This window comes from Eriocheir sinensis, chromosome 32 (assembly GCF_024679095.1).
Source record: "Eriocheir sinensis breed Jianghai 21 chromosome 32, ASM2467909v1, whole genome shotgun sequence".
Classification (NCBI taxonomy): domain Eukaryota; kingdom Metazoa; phylum Arthropoda; class Malacostraca; order Decapoda; family Varunidae; genus Eriocheir; species Eriocheir sinensis.
The window spans coordinates 15214134-15233046 of record NC_066540.1 but is presented as its reverse complement, the minus strand read 5'-3'; the positions used below and the strand labels follow the sequence as shown (position 1 = coordinate 15233046).

The 18913-nt window shown below is 47.2% G+C and overlaps 2 protein-coding genes across 7 annotated transcripts; one reads left to right on the top strand and one right to left on the bottom strand.

The window, feature by feature from the left end:
• On the top strand, positions 1-9551 carry LOC127006236 (GATA zinc finger domain-containing protein 10-like). 3 transcript variants are annotated; one of them, XM_050875856.1, is made up of 3 exons: positions 1-158; positions 4688-4846; positions 6384-9551. In XM_050875856.1, the coding sequence occupies exon 3, from the start codon at positions 6853-6855 to the stop codon at positions 8875-8877; it is 2025 nt and encodes a 674-aa protein (XP_050731813.1). In that variant the 5' UTR covers positions 1-158; positions 4688-4846; positions 6384-6852; the 3' UTR covers positions 8878-9551. The 3 variants fall into 3 exon arrangements, with proteins under 3 accessions (XP_050731813.1, XP_050731814.1, XP_050731816.1); XM_050875857.1 differs by having other exon boundaries at positions 33-228; XM_050875859.1 differs by lacking the exon at positions 1-158 and adding an exon at positions 204-224.
• A 1924-nt stretch (positions 9552-11475) lies between these two features.
• Positions 11476-17166, bottom strand: LOC127006235 (60S ribosomal protein L8-like). Of its 4 annotated transcripts, none has more exons than XM_050875854.1 (5): positions 17106-17166; positions 14953-15100; positions 14170-14311; positions 12762-12980; positions 11476-11839 (listed from the first exon to the last, which is right to left on the bottom strand). In XM_050875854.1, the coding sequence occupies exons 2-5, from the start codon at positions 15088-15090 to the stop codon at positions 11565-11567; spliced, it is 774 nt and encodes a 257-aa protein (XP_050731811.1). In that variant the 5' UTR covers positions 15091-15100; positions 17106-17166; the 3' UTR covers positions 11476-11564. The 4 variants fall into 4 exon arrangements, with proteins under 4 accessions (XP_050731811.1, XP_050731812.1, XP_050731809.1 ...); XM_050875855.1 differs by lacking the exon at positions 17106-17166 and adding an exon at positions 16971-16994; XM_050875852.1 differs by lacking the exon at positions 17106-17166 and adding an exon at positions 16921-16944.
• Between the last annotated feature and the right edge of the window lie 1747 nt (positions 17167-18913).

Genomic DNA, 18913 nt, shown 5'->3' with positions numbered 1-18913 from the left:
GTCGGGGCGAGAATCGTTATTTGTTTGGCCGCCGCTCCCCGCGTGTGTGTGCCCGCCCCGCCCGCGCCCCCACGCCCGCACCCGCGCCCCGCCACGCCCGCCCCGCCGCGCCGCCCCCCCGCCGCGCCGCCCCGCCCCGACTCTCTAACATTGGCCGGGTAATTGTGTGTCTGGATGGCAACCACTGACTGTTTGAAATGGCGAGGGGAGGCAGGCGCGTGTGTGTATGTACGTGTGTGTATGTGTGTATGCATGTGTGTATGTGTATGTATATGTATGTATGTATGTGGGTACGTGTGGGTATACATGTACGTGTGTGTGTGTGTGTTTGTGTGTGCATGTACGTTCGTGTGTGTGTGTGTGTTTGTGTTTTTGTGCATGTGTGTGTGTGTGTGTTTGTGTGTTTGTGCATGTGTGTGTGTGTGTGTTTATGTATGTATGTGTGTGTGTGTGTGTGTACGTTAAGGTCATGCATCCTCCTCACCCCTTGACCTTGGCCTCCATGTGTCCCGCCCCGCCCCCCTCCCATGTCACGTGACCTACCCCCTCCCCCCTCCTGTGACCCCTAGCATGTGGGTCAGCCAGGGTGTGTGGTGTAGCTGTCCTCTGTGACCTCGCCTTGTTGTTGTTGGTGGTGGTGGTGTTTTCCTGTATTAAAAGGTAAAATTTCAGAAGTACACCCGCCAGCCGCCGACCGCCAGTGACAACAACGTACAACACAGTGTTAAGCGTATCACATATTTGGGTCAATTTACGGTTTCACCCAACCAACGATTTTCTTCCGTTTCTTAACTCTAAAAGTAGACATTTGCGACGGTAATGAGGTACAAAATCGTGCAATTCACTACATTTGTCACCAAAAAAACATGAACCACGCAAGAAAATCGTTGGTTGGATGCAACCGTAAATTGTCCCATATTTGTCAAACTATTAAAAGTAACCTAATCTAACCTGCCCTAACTTAAGTAAATTTAACCTAACCTGACCTGTACCACATTACTAGAATACAATAAACGGAAATAAATTCTTCAATATCTTACCCCCAGACCATTGTGGTGGCTGGTGCTTCATTTATATATTTTAAGAAATTAATATCATGAACAAGACATTTGTGACGGAAAGCAATGTCGTGAACCCTCACTTTTACAGACCTTGATATAACAATCTTGGGCTTTAACAAACTCTTTGGGCCAGTCCGGTATGTGTGGTGATTTACTGTCTAAGTTTGGCAAGTTAAATTCGGTGGTGGGTCGGCTGAACTTGTTCATGCATGTCGTTAGGTATAGTGCAGTGTCCATTCTGTAAATATTGGGGGATTGTTGAGGAAGGGGCAGCCTACTAATTTCGAGACACTGACTTTATTTCGGGTCAAAATATGACGCTTTTTATGATGGAGATAGTTCAATTTTCTGGAAACCACTAAATGAATGACTTTACGATGCCTAAGGTGCACCCGCCGCAGCCCCGCTCCACCTGTTATCCATGGCCCGCGTAGTAGACAACCCCTTCTGCCACCCCGTCCCATCCTGCGCTGCATATTTCTGTCGGCCCACACTGCATGCCGAATAAATTTAAACTAACCTAACCTAATGTAACCTACCTAATGGGGGGGGGGGGGGCTTTACCCTCCCCAATCTTCCTGACGGGGCTTTGTTTCCCTCAGCCCCCCCTGTGTTTTTGCTTTTCACATCGTTACATCAAAAGTTCTATTTTCTGGAAGTCATTCGTTACTGCACTGTGTTCAGGGACCAAAAATTAATCCATAATGTAAGTATTAACCTCCCAAGAGGTGGCTACCCCTTCAACATTAGCCAAGAGTTGTTTTAATTTCCCTGTGTGTGTGTAGTATTTTTATTGAAAAAACATTGTTATATACAGAAATAGGAAAATGGTGAGCTTTTGGCTCACATAACAAAGTTCATTATATGTGAAAAGCTTGGATCCCTCGGACATAACAGATTTTTGGATATGACATCACCCCCTTCCTCCACACTGGTTCGTTAAAGTGAGGATTTACTGTGTGGCAGTGTGATCCAGGTGCACAAACTACTGCATATAGCACCAAAGTGTCCCCTGCAGTGAGACAGCCTGCAATAACAGGTGAACCTCAGGGGTGGGAGGGGCGGGGCAAAGTCTGGGTTAGTGTACGGATTACCCGGGCGGTGTTTGCCGCCACTACCTGCCGGGGAGAATATTGAATTTTTTGCAGCCATCTCATGCAAGGCTGATAACTACATTATGTGTTGTATTTTGGTCTCTAGCAGTGCAGTATACAATTAACACTTCTGGGAAATAAAAGAAAGTAAAATATAACAATGTAGAAAGTTTATGAGTGCTTTCTAGCACATTACATTTTGGTAGTGGGACACAGGTCAGGTTAGGTTTAGTTTAGTTAGGTATGTTAAGTTTAATTAAGATAAATGTGTGATATGCTTTGCACTGCGCCATTGTTGTCCGTGGCAACAGAGTACCCTTGATGAGTCCCCTAGTGACTTCACGGATAGTGATGCGAGTGACTTTGATTCTGATAGTGACCTTGATGAAGATTATATAAATATAGTGATAGTCGTAGCTCGAGTGGTGGGGAAAGTGGGTGCCGACGCCTGGCATTATGCCCAAGCAAGGAGGGTTTTCGAACCCTCTGCTGCCTCTCAGGCCAAAAGGCCGAAGTTTGATAGACGAGCTCCCTGGGGCGAATAAGTCTACAGGATGTAACACTCCAAATATCGGAAACTTCCGGCGCCTAGAAATCATGGAAATTTAAAGAGTTGAGTAGTAAAATGTATCAATTATGTGTTGTCTAATCATTCTGAACACTTTTCCGCAAAAAAAAATCCAAATTTGCTTGGCACCAGGGGAAGGTTTTTGCAAAAAATGATTGGCACCCAGGGGGTTAAACATAAAGATTAACCCTGTTTTCTCAAAGTAGTGACAGGCAAGTGGTTCTTTATCCAACATTATATTAGTAAATTTCAACCTTTCATATGTGGTGGAGGGAGCAGAGTGGCAGTCTGGGTTATTTTCATTTTGTCTTGAGTCTGTCCCTCTCAGTTTTGTGCCCAGCCAGCCATGATAGGAAGCGACATGCTTGTTCATTAATGATACTTCTATAAAAAAAAATCAGTATGATGTCAGTTTTTGGGTGGGACCTCATAGCTGGTCCGGTATAGGCACAACAGTAGTTAGCACCCTCTCTTTTCTGAAGCTTGCTGGAAATTTCCCAACCTGTAAATGACCATTGTATACATTTAAAAAAGAAATGTAAAATCACTGTCCATGTACAGAACAAGAACATCACTGACCTTCCCAGAGAAACATACATAAATGTCTTATTGGCAGCTTATTACTCAGTTTGCTGCCTTTAGTATCTCATGACATAATACTGAAGATGTAGGATTGGCACAAGATGCAAAAATGACTACAAAAATAGGCAAAATATTGAAAACTTGGGACAACTCATCTGTTGTGGGCAAAGGCCGGCTGCCTTTAGTGCAGTAAGGTCGCGAGGGCGAGGTGGCAGCCTGGCGGCGGTGATATAGATAAAGCACCGCAATACTTAGGAAACTGAGAGACTTGCGGTGCGTGTGAATAGGTTGTGAGTTGCATCTGGTGCACACAAATCTGAACTATTGTTAAAATTGAATATTAGTTTCGCTATTCCCTGTGAGCGTCTATACAGCCCAAAAATAGAATCAACCGATGGGCGGTCACTTTTTCTTTTTTTTCTCTTTTTTTTACAGCGAAGGCGACAGCTCAAGGGTACAAAAAAATAAAACAATGATGAAAAAAAGGCCTGCTACTTGCCCTACACCAATGAGTGTTCAGGAAAAACTCAGTGTCTGGCTTGACGTATGCCTGTCAGTGGCTTCCTTTTAAGTCGTGGCCTATTGCGCCGGTAGGCTTCTTCCCAGTGGATCCTGATGGTCGGCCCAAGGCTTCTTCCCGGTGGGGCCTGATGGTCGGCCCTTCCCGTTCTAGCGCAGGCGAGTGTTCATAGTGGCGCCATCTTGCATTGGCTCATGCTGCCCTCCCAGAGCTCATCTTTAATCCTAGAATCTAGAGTCCGGGTTGATAGGTGGTCTTCTGGACAGCATGTGGGTAGTTTTAAGCCACTCGGCAGCGGCTAAAAAATCCCAGCTTAGTGGCACCGGGCGGGGATTGAACTCGCGTCCTCCTGAATGCGTCGTCATCAAGCTATCCACTCAGCCACTGCCTCCCCTGCATAATCATGGTGGGAAGTGTAGGATTTTTTCCTCTGCACAGTGTTTGAACTACAAGTGGAGCCAGAAACTCCTGCTGTCTGTCAAACTCCCATCACCCAACACCTGTGTGGGTGACCTCCCCCTCCCACACCAAAGACCACATCACCACACCATCTCATCCCCTCTCCCGTCCCCTGACCTGTGAGGCCGGCACAACCTTGTGGCAGACTCAGCCCGTGACTCCGTCTTGCCCATAGCTGGCTTATCAATGGGTTGTCATTTTTATTCCCTTAGTCTTAGTATCACAGACCATTAAGTGCAGCTCTGTGTATCTCTACTCTGTCTTTGTGTATGTGTGTATGTGTGTGATTGTTAATATATGTCCCAGAGCAAAATATAGCACTTATTGCTATTATTATTAAAAATGAAAAAAAAATGAGCAATCAACAGGAAAAGAAATAAACAAACTCCTTTTACTTTAACAGTGAGAAGCTGGAGCAAGGACACCTGTAGTTAGCAGTGGAGTGTACCTGCTGACTGCCTGCTGAGTGGCTGAGGTTGTCCAGCGGCCACACCACCTCTCATAGTCAGCAGAGGGAGGAGAGTGCACCAGCTTCATCTTTGCTCCTGTTACACCACTCAAGGTAAGGAGGAGGAGAGGGAGAGAGGGATTGAGAAAAGGGAGGGAAAGAGAGAGACAGGGATTGAGAAAGGGGAGGGAAAGAGAGAGAGGGGGATTGAGAAAGGGATTGAAAAAGGGGAGGGAAAGAGAGAGAGAGGGATTGAGAAAACGGAGGGAAAGCAGAAGGGGGGAAAGGATGATAAGAAGGGAGGGAAGAGGAAAGAGAGGAGGAGGGGAGAGAAAAGAGGGAGGGAGAGAAAGAAAAAGGAAAGGAGTGTGGGAAGGAAATAAGAAAGGAGGGAAGGAAGGGAGAGAAAAAAAAGAAAGAGGAAAGGAGAAAGAGAAAGAGAGAGAGAGAGAGAGGATATTTTGACCATAAGAAATAAGTATATGAAGCTCAGATTAATAAGGAAAAGGCTTATATAGGTCTCTCTATCTATCTATCTATCTATCTTTGGAAATAGGGGACAGAGAGAGAGAGAGAGATTACTCCACAAATTTTCACGTAAAAGGGAGGGACGTTTCAGGGGATTAAAGGGGGTAGAAGGAGGAGGAGGAGGAGGAGATAGAGAGAGAGAGAGAAAGGAAGGGACAGGTAAGAAATGCAAGAAAAAGGTTTGCCGGCAAGTGACGTTTCCTTCATCAAGTCGTGACCTTATTCAGTTTTGTCTATCAGTAACTCTCCCACCTTACTTGTTTACACTTGAGGGGGGTCTGCGGCTCCTCGGAAACTGTTGATCACCCTTGTTTGATTCTGCATAACCCGCTTCACTTATTACTGTTCCTTCCTCTCTCTCTCTCTCTCTCTCTCTCTCCTTTTTCTTTTTCCCTTGCTCTTTCTTTTTTTTTCTCTCTTCCTTCCTTTCTTATTTCCTTCCCCAACTCCTTTCCTTTTTCTTTCTCTCCCTCCCTCTCTCCTTCCTCCTTCCTTCCCCTTTCTCAATCCCTCTCTCTCTTTCCCTCCCCTTTCTCAATCTCTCTCTTTCTCTCCCCTTTCTCAATCCCTCTCTCTCTCTCTCTCATTCCCTCCCCTTTCTCAATCCCTCTCTCTCTCTTTCCCTCTCCTTTCTCAATCTCTCTCTCTCTCTCATTCCCTCCCCTTTCTCAATCCCTCTCTCTCTCTCTTTCCCTCTCCTTTCTCAATCCCTCTCTCTCTCTTTCCCTCCCCTTTCTCAATCCCTCTCTCTCTCTTTCCCTCCCCTTTCTCAATCCCTCTCTCCTTCCTTCCTTGGCACACTTACACCATAATATTACTAACAGAGGAAATTAACTCTACTATGCTGGAGGAGGAAGGGAGAGCTTGTAATATGGGCGTAAGGGAATGGTTGAGTAAGGGAGAGCTTGTGTTATAGGCGTAATGGAATGGTCATAGAAGGGAGAGCTTGTAATATGGACGTAAGGGAATGGTCATAGAAGGGAGAGCTTGTAATATGGGCGTAAGGAAATGGCCGAGCATGTGATTTGGGCATCAGCTCATTCAAGTACTAGATATTTTAAGCATTATTAGACCTAGAAAATAATCACTTTCTTATCTAATGTAATAAATCCTTCCCTTCCAGGTCCTCAGTGGCTGGTGTGTGCGTATGTATGTGTGTGTACCCTCAAAGCCGTCGGTTGTGAAATGTGCGCGAGAAAGCTGAATCCCTTGTAGTTGTGTGTGTTTGTGAGTGTGTGGACCTTTGAGTGAGTTTAAGAGACAGAGAGAGAATGAGTGAGTGAAAAAAGAATTGCAAGAAAGAAGCAGAAAAAGAAGAGAGAAACAGCATTAAAATAGGTAAAGAAGAAGAGGAGAAGACAAGCATCAAACACAGTGAAGAAGAAAAAGAGGAGGAAGAAGAAAGTTGACTGGAGAAAAAATAAAAAAGGACTAAGAAGAGCAGTGTTTTGAGGAGGAGAGGAAGAGGAAGAAGAGCTGTGAGAAGAGTACAAAAACAAGAGGAAGGAAGAAGAGGCTGAGGAAGAAGGGAGCTCTTAGAAGAGAAGGAAGAGGAGTGTTGTGGCTTGCCTGGTGTGTGGTCATGCACCAAAATGGACATTCCTCTTGACCTGAAGCTGTTCATGAACAATGCCACACAGAAGGTGTACAAGTGTGACCAGTGCAATGCCTCCTACAGTGACAAGTCCTACTTCGACCTACACAAGCAGACCCACCAGAAGACAGGAGGGAACAGTGGTGGAGCGGGTGGCGACGGCGGGGGTGGAGGGAGCACGGATGAGGGCGGCAGCAATGGCGAGGGTGGCGGCGGGGCGGAGGAGCTGCCCACCACGGTGCAGATAGTGATGCCCGCACCGGCACACCAGCAGGACCAGGTGTTGCAGCAGGACCAGCAGCAGCAGCTCACGGCCTACAAGCGTGCCTATGGGGGAGAGCTGCACCAGATATACGAGATCGCCCCGTCAACGCGGTACCAAGTGGTGACCTCCGGCACCCCCCACGTGCTGACGGCTGTGACCTTGGCCTCCCTGCCCAGCCAGGTCACCACGCTGCCGAACTACACCAGCACGCCCACCTATGTGCTGGCCGAACAGGCGCTGCCGCAGGGAATCACCGCCGTCACCGCCGCCGCCCCGGGCCAGCGAACCGCCACCTTGACCTCCTTGCACCAGGACCACCACCACCACCACCAGGACCACCAGCAGCAGCAAGTTACTGTACAGCAACAACAGCAACAGCAGGCCACCATACAGCAGGTCACTGTACAACAACAACAGCAGCAGCAGACCACAGTCCAGCACCACACCCAGCAGCAGCAACAACAGCCTCAGCAGCAGCAGCAGCAGCAGCGGCTGGTGATCGCGCTGGAGCCCAAGGAGCGGCCGTACAAGTGTGACCAGTGCACGGCCTCGTTCATCGACCCCGGGGAGCTGGCGGAGCACAAGAAGAAGCACAGCGGGGACGGACCCTTCACCTGCGAGGACTGCCACTTCACCTTCATGTACAAGAGTCACTTCCGCAGCCACAAGACTCGCTGCCTCAAGAAGCGCGCCCTCATGCCCCACGCCCCCAAGCCCATCCTCAACCCCGGCCCCATCAAGCGGCAGTTCCCCACACACCACAACAAGACACACAACCAACACCACCACAACCAGCACCAACAGCAGCAACAACAACAGCAACAGCAGCAGCAACAGCAGCAGCAGCAGCAGCAACAGCAGCAACAGCAGGCCATCACCACCCCCACCACCCAGCACCACCACCACACCTCCAACAACACTCGCAGCAGCAGCCGGGTGGGCAGCCACCACAACACCAGGCAGTCTGGGGGCTCTGGGGGCGGCAGCAGTGGTGGCAACGCAGCCACTGCCACCTCCTTCAACCCCAACAACCCGTCGTTCAAGCGTCAGCGCAAGGAGCAGCGTCAGGACCGGCCATTCGAGTGCAGCGACTGTGACGCATCCTTCCAGACGGCTCAGGACCTGCAGACCCACAAGGCCAAGCACACCGGCGAGGGGCCCTTCAAGTGTGAGGAGTGTCGCTTTGTCTTCCTCTACCGCAAGCTGTACGAGGCTCACCGCCGCCGCTGTGAGAAGAAACGCAAGGACCCCCAGCAGGTGCAACAACAACAGCCGCAGCAACAACAATCTCAGCAGCAGCCACAGCTGGTGCAGATACAAAGCCAGGCCTTGCAGCAGCAGCAGCAAGTGTCAGTATCAGCAGGAGGTGCTGGCCAAGCCCAGGTGGTGCAGACTGCTTCAGGCCAGCAGGTACAGATCCATGGTGGGCGAGCCACCTTGTCTGGCACACCAACCACTGTGCAGCTGTCCGGCCCCATACAGATCCAGACCATGGCGGGCCACCCCCAGCATGCTGCCGTGATAGACATGCGCTCCCTCCAGCAGCAGAGTGGCCAGGGGGGCCAGGGGGGGCAGACGGTGCAACACCTGCAGCACCCAACACTCATAGAGCAGGTGATCCACGTGACGCAGGTGCCCAGCGGCTCCCTGGGCGGCGGGCGGCAGGAGATCAAGTACGACCTTGTGCCTGCCACAGTGGACGTGGCCGACGTCAACCAGATAATGAACCTCATCAAGGTGAAGGGACACCCACAGTAGTGTTGGCCACGGGATGTGTGGAGACACCCAGACCAGTAGTGTGGCAGTGATGAGAAACACAGCAGTGGTGGTGGTGGTGGACAACACCCTCAGAACACTAGACAGACCCCTCAAAGTGATGTTATATAGTGGTGAATAGTGCAAATGTGATGGTGGTGATGAGCCTCCATTGCCTTCCCCCTGCTTCGCCCACACCCGCACAGGACATGTACAGGAGTGTGTACCGTTTTAAACATGTTCATGTGTGCGTGTGTGTAGCAGCTGGGATCGACCACACACAGATAACAAAACTGTTTCCGTCTACACATTTATCGAAAGAAAACTCGGTACTGGACTTGAGAAGACACACATAATAGTGTTAAAAATTATGATGGTAGCGGATAATGGTAACAGTAATGATAACAACTGAAGAAAATGTTTGATGCGACTCAGAAGAAAACAAACTGTTAAATAATTTGTTTACCTCCGATGGTGGCTGCCCTTGCCCTCCCCTCCCCCCCTACCCTGCCCTTAAAAATCCCCCTCTAACTCCCCGCCCCTTTATCAGTGCCAGGATATATGCAGCAATCACAGCAGTGCCACAGCGTCGGGCACTCCACAGCCACATTAGTCTATTTTTTTTATTGTTCCTTAACATGTAAGTTACGTTAAGACGAGTAAAGACCAGAAAGTAACGTTGGGATTTTCTTTTTCTTTTGTACCTTGATGATGGTGTAGTGGTAGTAGTAATAGTTGTTTGGTAAGTAGTAGTAGGACCAGTAGTATCAAGGGAAGTATCAACACCTCTCTCATTCCAACTCATATTTACATTCTTTTATACAGGAGCAGGGCATAGCAGGCTCTTTTGCTGTTATGTATTTTTGCCCTTGAGCTGAAGTAGTACTAGTAGTAATAACTGTTTGGTGATGATAGTAGCAGTAGGACCAGGAGTATCAACACCCCTCTCCTTCCAACTCATCTCTACATTCTTTTACAGGACCAGGGCATAGCAGGCTCTTTTGTTGTTATATATTTTAGCCCTTGAGCTGAAGTAGTAGTAATAATAATTGTTTTAGTCTTGATGGTTGACTGGTGCTAATAAATGAGAATAACTGTTCGTGTGTAATGTATCGGTGGTAATTAGAGCATTGATAATTTAAGGCGTTTTCAGTAGTGTCATCGTCAAGTCAAACGGTCGCATACAACACAGCATTTTTACTGGACACGAATTACAACCCGACTGCCAGATGACACACGCCACCACCCAGGAATGACTCTTGTACATCACTCTTCAGACCCAAGTACTCAGGGTGCACACTGTCAGAAGTAGGAAGATGGAGGAACTCGACGATTTGTTCCTAGAGGATGACAACAGATCACCCGTACTTAATCCTTTGTATATGCCCCTCATCCAGCGGCAGACGAATTCTCGGTGGCAGGAGTCGTGTTTACAGTTCGCATGTATGAGTTCTGAGCCAACTCTAATTTTCTCCTTGTTTTAGCTTGATGTCAACTGTAATATTCCTACGGGAAATTTGCCTGCTCTGTGTTGTGGTTATACTACTCGCTGATTGGGTGTTTGCTAGCGTTTGTTGGTGAGCGTCTTTTGGGCAAACATATCCCGGAGCACGTTTGATCCCATTTGCGTCCATTTGACTTGCCGGTGACACTACGAAAACGCCTTTAGTAGCACTCAAAGCTTACTCACTCCAAGTTTCCCGAAGCAGCCACATCCCAGGTCACTCCAGTTCCCCTTCCGTAGCAGAACAAAGCCATTCATCTGTCATCCATGTCCATAAATAACAATGTTGGTGACACATCTGCTGCAACACTTCATTCACATTCCCTGCTCCACCTCACTCCTCACCCACCCTCATGACCACACACACAAGACACTTTATACCTAGCACATCCCTCGACCTTCTCTATTCTTGTGTGGGTGCAATAGCAAAGGGGTGGAGTGGGTGAATGAGTGAACCGTTTGACAGTTTGGACACGAGATACGAATTGAGTGAGAACTATGGTGTGGGTGTGACAAGAGGGGTGATTTGTGGAGTGGGTGAATGGGTGAAAGTTGGAAAGTTCCGTTTAGTCAGCGCAACATCTGTAGTCATATGCCGGAGAGACAGGAAGGGAAGGAATTATAGAAGGAAACAGATCCCAGGAGATGGGACACAACCCCCGATTAATACCTGGTACCCATTCACTGCTGGGTGGACAGGGGTGTAGGGTATCGGAAAAGCTGCCCAAATTTTTCCACTCCGCCCGGTGAAAGGGTGAAACATGAGTTTAGACTAAATATGAATGAACAGGGGTGAGAATTCTGGTGTGGGTGAAGTGTGGTGTTCTTGAGATGGTCTGAGCATGTGATGAGAATGAATGAAGATGAGTTTATGAGGAGTATGAGAACCAGATTGAGGGAAATGACATCAGTGGGAGACAGACCACTGGTAGAATGGATGAGCATTGGAGAGTTAGCAAGATAGGGAAAGGAGGTGCCAGAGCAGAGAATATAAGACATGCTATGGTCACCCCCTTTAGAGAGGTTCGTGTGTGTGTGTGTGTGTGTGTGTGTGTGTGTGTGAGAGACAATCATGGGTGTCAAGAAAAACAAAGTCATCCTCACAAGAACCTTTATTTTCAACGTCATTTCTGGTGTGCCTCCATGAAAAATACCACATAGACACAGCCAAAGCCGCACCCCAGACTTAGGCGGCGTGTCTGGGGTCCTTCTTGGTACCGCGGATAAGACCAGTCCTGCGGGCAGCGATGAGACCGACCTTGCGACCAGCACACTTGCCTCGGGAGACGGTGGAGGCCTTACCGATGTGCTGATGGTTACCTCCTCCGTGGGGATGCTCGACGGGGTTCATGGCCACACCACGCACCTTGGGCCAGCTGTTGCGCTTCACCCTGTACTTGTGGTAGGCTCGGCCGGCCTTCAGGATGGGCTTGTCGATACGCCCGCCGCCAGCCACAATGCCTGTAGGAGTAAGTAATAGTGGTATTAGTGGTGGTGGTTGAGGGACACAGAGTAAGGTAGCTCAGTGTATTCAAGAAGGCTGTGTCGTGCAGCCAATTGGACAGCTCCCTGCAAACACATGACACGGTAACAGTCAGCTGGCGGTTACAATGTTGGTGCCGTTATATAGCACGACAGATATGCATGACAGGAAAATAACTATGAAGCTGAGCTATGGACTCCATGTGAAATTACACAGAAGGAACTCACTGTAGATTTGATTAAGATTCAGACTGCAGACACAAGTTTAAAAATTGTAACTTTACTCCTTCAGGTGGCGTGTGTGAAAAGCAAGGAAGAGGAAATAGAAACATTCGTGAAAGGAAAGGAAGAGGTTTTAGGTGATACTCAAACACACCTGAATCCATGTGCTGTTTGGGGGTATAGTTGGTTCACCCAAGTCTGAAGTGAGCATTATCGTGCGCTGGCAACCTGCTTTCACACGGTGTGTCCGATTTCGTGGACACTGAATGCTAGCCTACGCATAGTAAACAGTCGTTGGTGTCAATACTATGTAGGCAGTCTTTTGGTGGTGGGCTTTTTCGCAGATGATAGCGTTGTTGGCAGAAAGCCACAGAGCATAAATGGAGAGGTTTGAGAGAGGAGCGAAGAGCAGAATAGGTAATTTGGAGAGTTGTGAAAGGAAGAAGTATAAGCATGGGGAGTGAGGAAGAGTTTCAGTAGTAGTATTTTCCTCCCTGCTCTGTAATATGCACGGAGACGATTCAGACAAATGACAAATGATGAGAATGACATTGTGAAGAGTATATGGAGGCAGCTCTCTCTTCTCCTCTCTCACTTTTCTTCTCTCTTCTCTCCCCTCTGTACACACAAACACACACAGGCCCCTCCCCCTCCCCTCCCTGCACCCCTCAGAACCCACCGATCATGGCACGGTTGGCCGAGGGCAGCACTTTCTTGGCCCCGGACGGCAGCTTGACGCGCGTCTTCTTCGTCTCGGGGTTGTGGGCGATGACCTGGGCGTAGTTCCCGGAGCCACGAGCGATGCGGCCGCGGTCACCAGTCTTCTCCTCCAGGTTGCAGATGACAGTGCCCTCAGGGAGTGTACCGATGGGCATCACGTTACCCACATCAAGGTTGGCTGTGGGGTAATGAGGGTACGGTTAGGTCAGGCTGTGGGGGGGGTGGGGGTAAGGTTATGTCAGACTGGGTGGGGAGGTAAGGTCAGGTCAGGTTGTGGAGGGGTGAAGGTAAGGTTAGGTTAGGTCAGGCTGTGGGGGTAAGGGGTAGATCAGGCTGTAGGGTGGTGAAGGTAAGGTCAGGTCAGGCTGTGGCGGGGTGAAGGAATGGTTAGATCAGGCTGGGGGGGGGGGGAGTAAGGTCAGGTCATGCTGTGGGAGGGTGAAGGAAAGGTTAGGCCAGGCTGTAGGGTGGTGAGGTTAAGGTCATGTCAGGATGTGGAGGAGTGAAGGTAAGGTTAGGGTTAGGTAGGTCAGGCTGTGGGGTGGTGAGGTTAACGTTAGGTCATGCTGTGGGAGGACGAGGGTAATGTTAGGGTAAGGTAGGTCAGGTTGTGGAGGGGTGTGCTGCTTACTAAGGGTTATGTTAGGTGTTATATATCTGCCTATAGGTGTGGCTGTTCCATCCCGGCATTCCTCTGAGCGGACGGCCATCACAAGTGTGTCTCCAGTTCTCCCTGTTCATACACACCCTTAGGCAACACACACACACACACACACACACACACACACACACACACACACACACACACCGTCCCACCAATATTCCTTAACCCTTTCAATCCACCTCACCTTACTTCCCACTCCTTCCCCAAACCCTTGTAAATACTAACACAACCTTCCTTCCCTCTCCTTCCCTGAATACAATTACTTTCCCTATCTCTACTTCCTACTCCTTCCCTGAACACTAAGAACAGGAAGACCAAGGCTGAGGTGACTAGACTGTTAGGGGGAGAGACCCACACACAAAGAGACTTGCCAGGAAACAAAGATTACGACTGAAACTGACAAAGACGAATCAGAACACAGCAACCCCATAGAAAAAAAAGAAAGAAATGTAAGAGAAAATGCGACTGAAACTGTCAACCAGAAAGATGATGTCTACAACACATACATACACACGAAATTGACCTCTCTTTTGGCCTTCAGTTCTTTCTGCTTTTGTTCAGAACAGCATCTAGCAGGCTTTTGTCATTGTTGTTGTTGGTCTTTTTTTGTTTTTCCCCTTGATATACCTCCCTGACTATCAAAAAAATAAATAAATAAAATAAAATACGCACACACACTAACACCTCCCACACGCACACTCACCCTTCTTGCCGCAGTACACGAACTGTCCCGTGTACATCCCCTCGGCGGCCAGGAAGAGCTCCTTGCGGGTCTTGTAGCGGTAGGGGTCCCTGAAGTGCACCTCGGCAATGGGGGCGCCGCGGCCGGGGTCGTGGATGATGGTCTGCAGGGGGGAGAAGGAGAGGTAGTGGTGGTGGTGGATTGATTGGGGTTATGGGTTATCATGGTGGAGGGGAATGTGTGTTTGTATAAGGATGTTCTGTAGTAACAGTAGTACTACCAGCAGTAGGTGGACTATCTCTATGTAACTCACGACTTTATGCAAAAAGTTGGAAAGTTTCGTTTAGTCGGCGCAACATCTGTGGTCATATGCCGGAGAGAGACAGAAGGGGAAGGAATTATAGAAGGGAACAGATCCCAGGAGACAGGACACAACTCCCGATTAATACCTGGTACCCATTCATTGCTGGGTGGACAGGGGTGCAGGGTATCGGAAAAGCCGCCCAAATTTTTCCACTCCGCCCGGGAATTGAACCCGGGCTCTCTCAGTTGTGAGCCAAGTGTGCTAACCACTGCACCACGAAGCCCCAGTGAAAAAGGAGTTGAAAGAGAAGAGGAAGATGAAATAGAAAATAAAGAAAAGAAATAACAATCACAGCCAATAACTCACTCGCACATAAAAACACACACATACACACACACACACACAAATAACAATAAAATAATAATAAAAAAAATAAATAAATAAATAAAAAAACGTTAAAACAAATCCAATACCATCATTCCCCTCTCCCCGTTACTCACCTTGATGATGCCCCGGATGTAGCCATGGCGTTCAGCGTAGTCCACCGGCCGGAGCGCAGGCTTGCCCTTGCGGTGGTGGGTGTGAGACTTGAACACCGACCCCGCGCCCTTCCTCTGTGCGCGAATCACTCGCCCCATCGCGCCTCAACTGTGGGGGGGGGAGAAGGGAGGAGAGTGGGTAATTATTGTGTTAAAGTACATCTTATTTTCCCCGGTCATCAAACGCCCATATTTCAAGCTATCTTTCTTTGTTTATTGCCTTGCACCCACATTACAAGCTCTCACTTCCTCGGTCATTCCCTTGCACCCATATCACAAGCTCTCCCTTCCTTAGCCATTCCCTCACTCCCATATTACAAGCCCTCTTCCTAGGCCATTCCCTCAAGTCCATATTGAAAGTTCTCCCTTTCTTTGCCATTCCTAATGTCCATTTACAAGTTCTCCCTTTCTTTGCCATTCCCTTGTGCCCATATTACAAGCTCCCCTTCTTCAGCCATTCCCTGAACATGTTTCAGCAATCAGTCAGCCAGACCCTGCTCCCTACAAGTTTTATATGAACCACTCTGTTGATTATTTAGGTTTACCAAGCAGTCTACTTGTCACTGACTTCATTTATTGGTAAAATATGATGCTCTTTCACGTGGAAATAGTTTTATTAGCAGGATCACAGCAAATTTATCACTGAATCACAAGTCATTTCAAGGTAACATCACATATATCCATAACAAAAGGCATCATATTTTACAAACTAAATAGTCAGTGTATTGATACACTGAGAAACGCCACCTAAATGCACAGAAACAGGGAAAAGAGAAGCGCCTGAGCCCTCACCAGACCACTGAAGTGAGCCACCGCCTTGGCTACCATACAGTGGCACATGGCAATGCAAATTAAATATATGTTAAAGATTCGTTTTAGTACCGTGCCAGTATTTCATTACCTACCTTATGAAACATCACTAGCTCTTCATGTATCTTTTCTACAAACGTTCAACAATCATGGAAACGCTTTCAAAATCCAATTCAAGGGCTATTCATTGTTTAAAATAGGATATGATATTCACTAAAGCGTAGCCTCCTTTGGCGACGGTGCCGCCGCCGCCGCCACAAAATAGCTCAGAGGGTTTAGGATGGGGGAGCATATTTAAACTACTCCAACCGAACTTTACGACCCGCTAACAGGGGGGCTAAATCTAACCTAACCGAAAATGACATGCAATCTGCTAACAAAATGCAATAATTGGAAATAAATTCCAGAATATCTCCACAAGACTTTATTTTAATCTGGATCTGGATGATAATGCACAGGGCACATATCACGTGCATTAAACACATTTTAAGACATAAATATCTCAAAAATTAGTGATTTGAGACAGCAAACCTATACACCAGTGTGCCATCGTGCCCAGAGTACTTCATGTGGCACAAAGGCGGCCCCTGCAGCGAGTCGGATGTACTACAATACCAGAACATAAATTTTCCAGAAGTTATGAAACCTAACACAACGTCCAAACGGGAGATGGGTTTCCCTCCCTGGCATCACTAATACATGGCCCTACACCCGGAGCCCCAGCCAGAACCCTCGACCAAGGGCACGGGGCACCCTTTGGAGCACGCTCGTCCCCTAAGTGTGAGCGAGTGAACACATTAAAAGGTGAACAACTGATGGGAACTCTCGACAACACATAGAACACCATATTCATAACCTGAGGACGGCCACCCCATACGAGTCACTAGGGAAACCATTATCATTATTATTATTATTATTATTTCATGACCAGAAAAATAATAACACGAACCATCCGGGGAGGTTACTTAAACTTACCCCACACACACACGCACACACACGTACACACACAAAGGTAAACAAACACACACACACAACACAAGGCGAAGAAAACACACACACACGCAAATAAAGGAAAACACAAATCAAAACACACACACATCCATGCCTTCCAATGTTTACCTCCCCGACACGTCCCCTTTCACCCGCCATTATTTCCTTCACCCGCTCACCCACAGGCGCGTCCGGGGGTGCAATGGGTCGCTAAAGGGCAGTTCTATATAATGGCGGGGCGTGGGCGTCGTGGGTGAAGGGGATGGGGAGATAATGGCGGATAAAAAGGGAGGAAGGCGGCGAGGGAGACAGACCTGTGTTGGGTGGATGTGGAAAGGCCGAAGAAAAGAGTGACGGTCAGGATGCGCATTGGGGTTATGTTTTTGGGGTTTATTTTTTTCCTATTTTCTGGGTTTGTTCTGGGTTTTGGGGTTTGTTTTTAGTCTGGGTTTGATGGATTGATTTTTGTTTCCATTTTTGGTTTGGTTATTCTGTTATTATTTCGTTATTTTTGTGATATTTTCTGCTCTTTTTTCCCGGTATTTTTTTGACGTATTTTTGTCTTGTTTTGTGGTTGTTTGTTTTATTTTTTGTCCAATCTTTTCTGGTTGTTGTTTTTAGTCCATTTGTAGTTTTATCGTTTGTTTTTCCTATTTTCTGGGTTTGTTTTGGGTTATTTTTGAGGTTTGTCTTACTCTCTGGTCTGGCTGGGTTTATAAAAGGTTAAATACTAAATAAAATAAGAAATAACATGTATAATAAGGCGCTTCATATAGATTGATTTATATAGCAACATGATTATATAAAAAATACCAACTTTTTATATAGAGATCTCAAAATAACTTTAATACAAGATACCCAACATATTGAAGTGTTCATATAAGAATTTCTATGCAGATATATTAATTTTTGTGGCGTCAGGAAGGAATTTCGTCGCTGCGCGTGAAATAAGTCGGATTCAGCGAATTTTCGTCGCGAACTCGAGCAAAAACTATTGAAGCTAGGAAGGCGTGATTGGTAGCAAATGAAAGCTCTATTAATACAGATTGATTGATTGATTGATAGTTTATTGTTGCAAGTAAAACAACAAAGGAGAATGGAGGAGCATGCCATCCCAACCCCCAGGCAGTACAGAGTATATAATCAGAAAATTGGAAAGCACTTAATAAATAGAAATGTTATACGCAAAAAATTAGGATGTGTCCAAATCGCGGGAAAAGGGCCGAAAAACAGCTACTACTATTACTACTACTACTACTACTACTACTACTACTACTATTACTACTACTACTACTACTGCTACTACTATTACTACTACTACTACTACTAGGGGAGGAGTTGGTAACATGGATCTCTTTTTTATTTCAGGGGAAAACACCGATCGGTTTTAAAGGGAAAAATTGCATCAACAACCGTCGTCACAAGTATTGGCAAATTGTATCCTTTTAACACATCCAGTTATAGTGAAAAAAACTAAATCGTTCAAATGTTTCAGCTTTTTATTCAAGAAGATCCAGAAAAGTGGATCGTGGAAAGTGGGTTGGTAGTATGGAACAAGTGGGGGGGTAATATGAAACAGTTTAGAAAATAACAAAGTAATATATTCCTGTCTGTGAATATATAAATAAAACTTTTACAGTGAAAAGGAAAGTTTAAGGCCGGAAGTCACTAATGGAAAAAGACATGAACCCGTCCCCGACACGTCACACACTGAACCCGTAGTCTTTAAAACCTCATTCTGTGAAAAGGAGGTCAAGAGAGATGGTTTCAAAGCTTTGCGACCTCTATTTGATACCTTATTTGCCTCAGGAACCATGGAGATATGATGTGAGGGGGAGTAAACCCTGGAGATATGGAATGTTGGTGGGCTAATATATGGACCATGCTAGCTCCTGCATATTGATTGATTGATAGTTTATTGTTGCAAGTAAAACAACAGAGGAGAAGGTGAGCCTGTCCCCGACACGTCACACACTGAACCCGTAGTCTTTAAAACCTCATTCTGTGAAAAGGAGGTCAAAGGAGATGGTTTCAAAGCTTCGCGACCTCTATTTGATACCTTATATGCCTCAGGAACTGGAGATATGATGTGCGGGGAGGTAAAACCGTGGAGATATGGAAT

Bases quoted from the DNA above. Each gene is read 5' to 3' on its own strand.
- LOC127006235 (XM_050875854.1), bottom strand. From the start codon at position 15,090: ATGGGGCGAGTGATTCGCGCACAGAGGAAGGGCGCGGGGTCGGTGTTC. The intron at 14,312-14,952 runs GTGAGTAACGGG...TCCCCCCTGCAG, and splicing joins ACATCCGGGGCATCATCAAG to ACCATCATCCACGACCCCGG. The intron at 12,981-14,169 runs GTGAGTGTGCGT...ATTACCCCACAG, and splicing joins CGTGTACTGCGGCAAGAAGG to CCAACCTTGATGTGGGTAAC.
- LOC127006236 (XM_050875856.1), top strand. From the start codon at position 6,853: ATGGACATTCCTCTTGACCTGAAGCTGTTCATGAACAATGCCACACAG.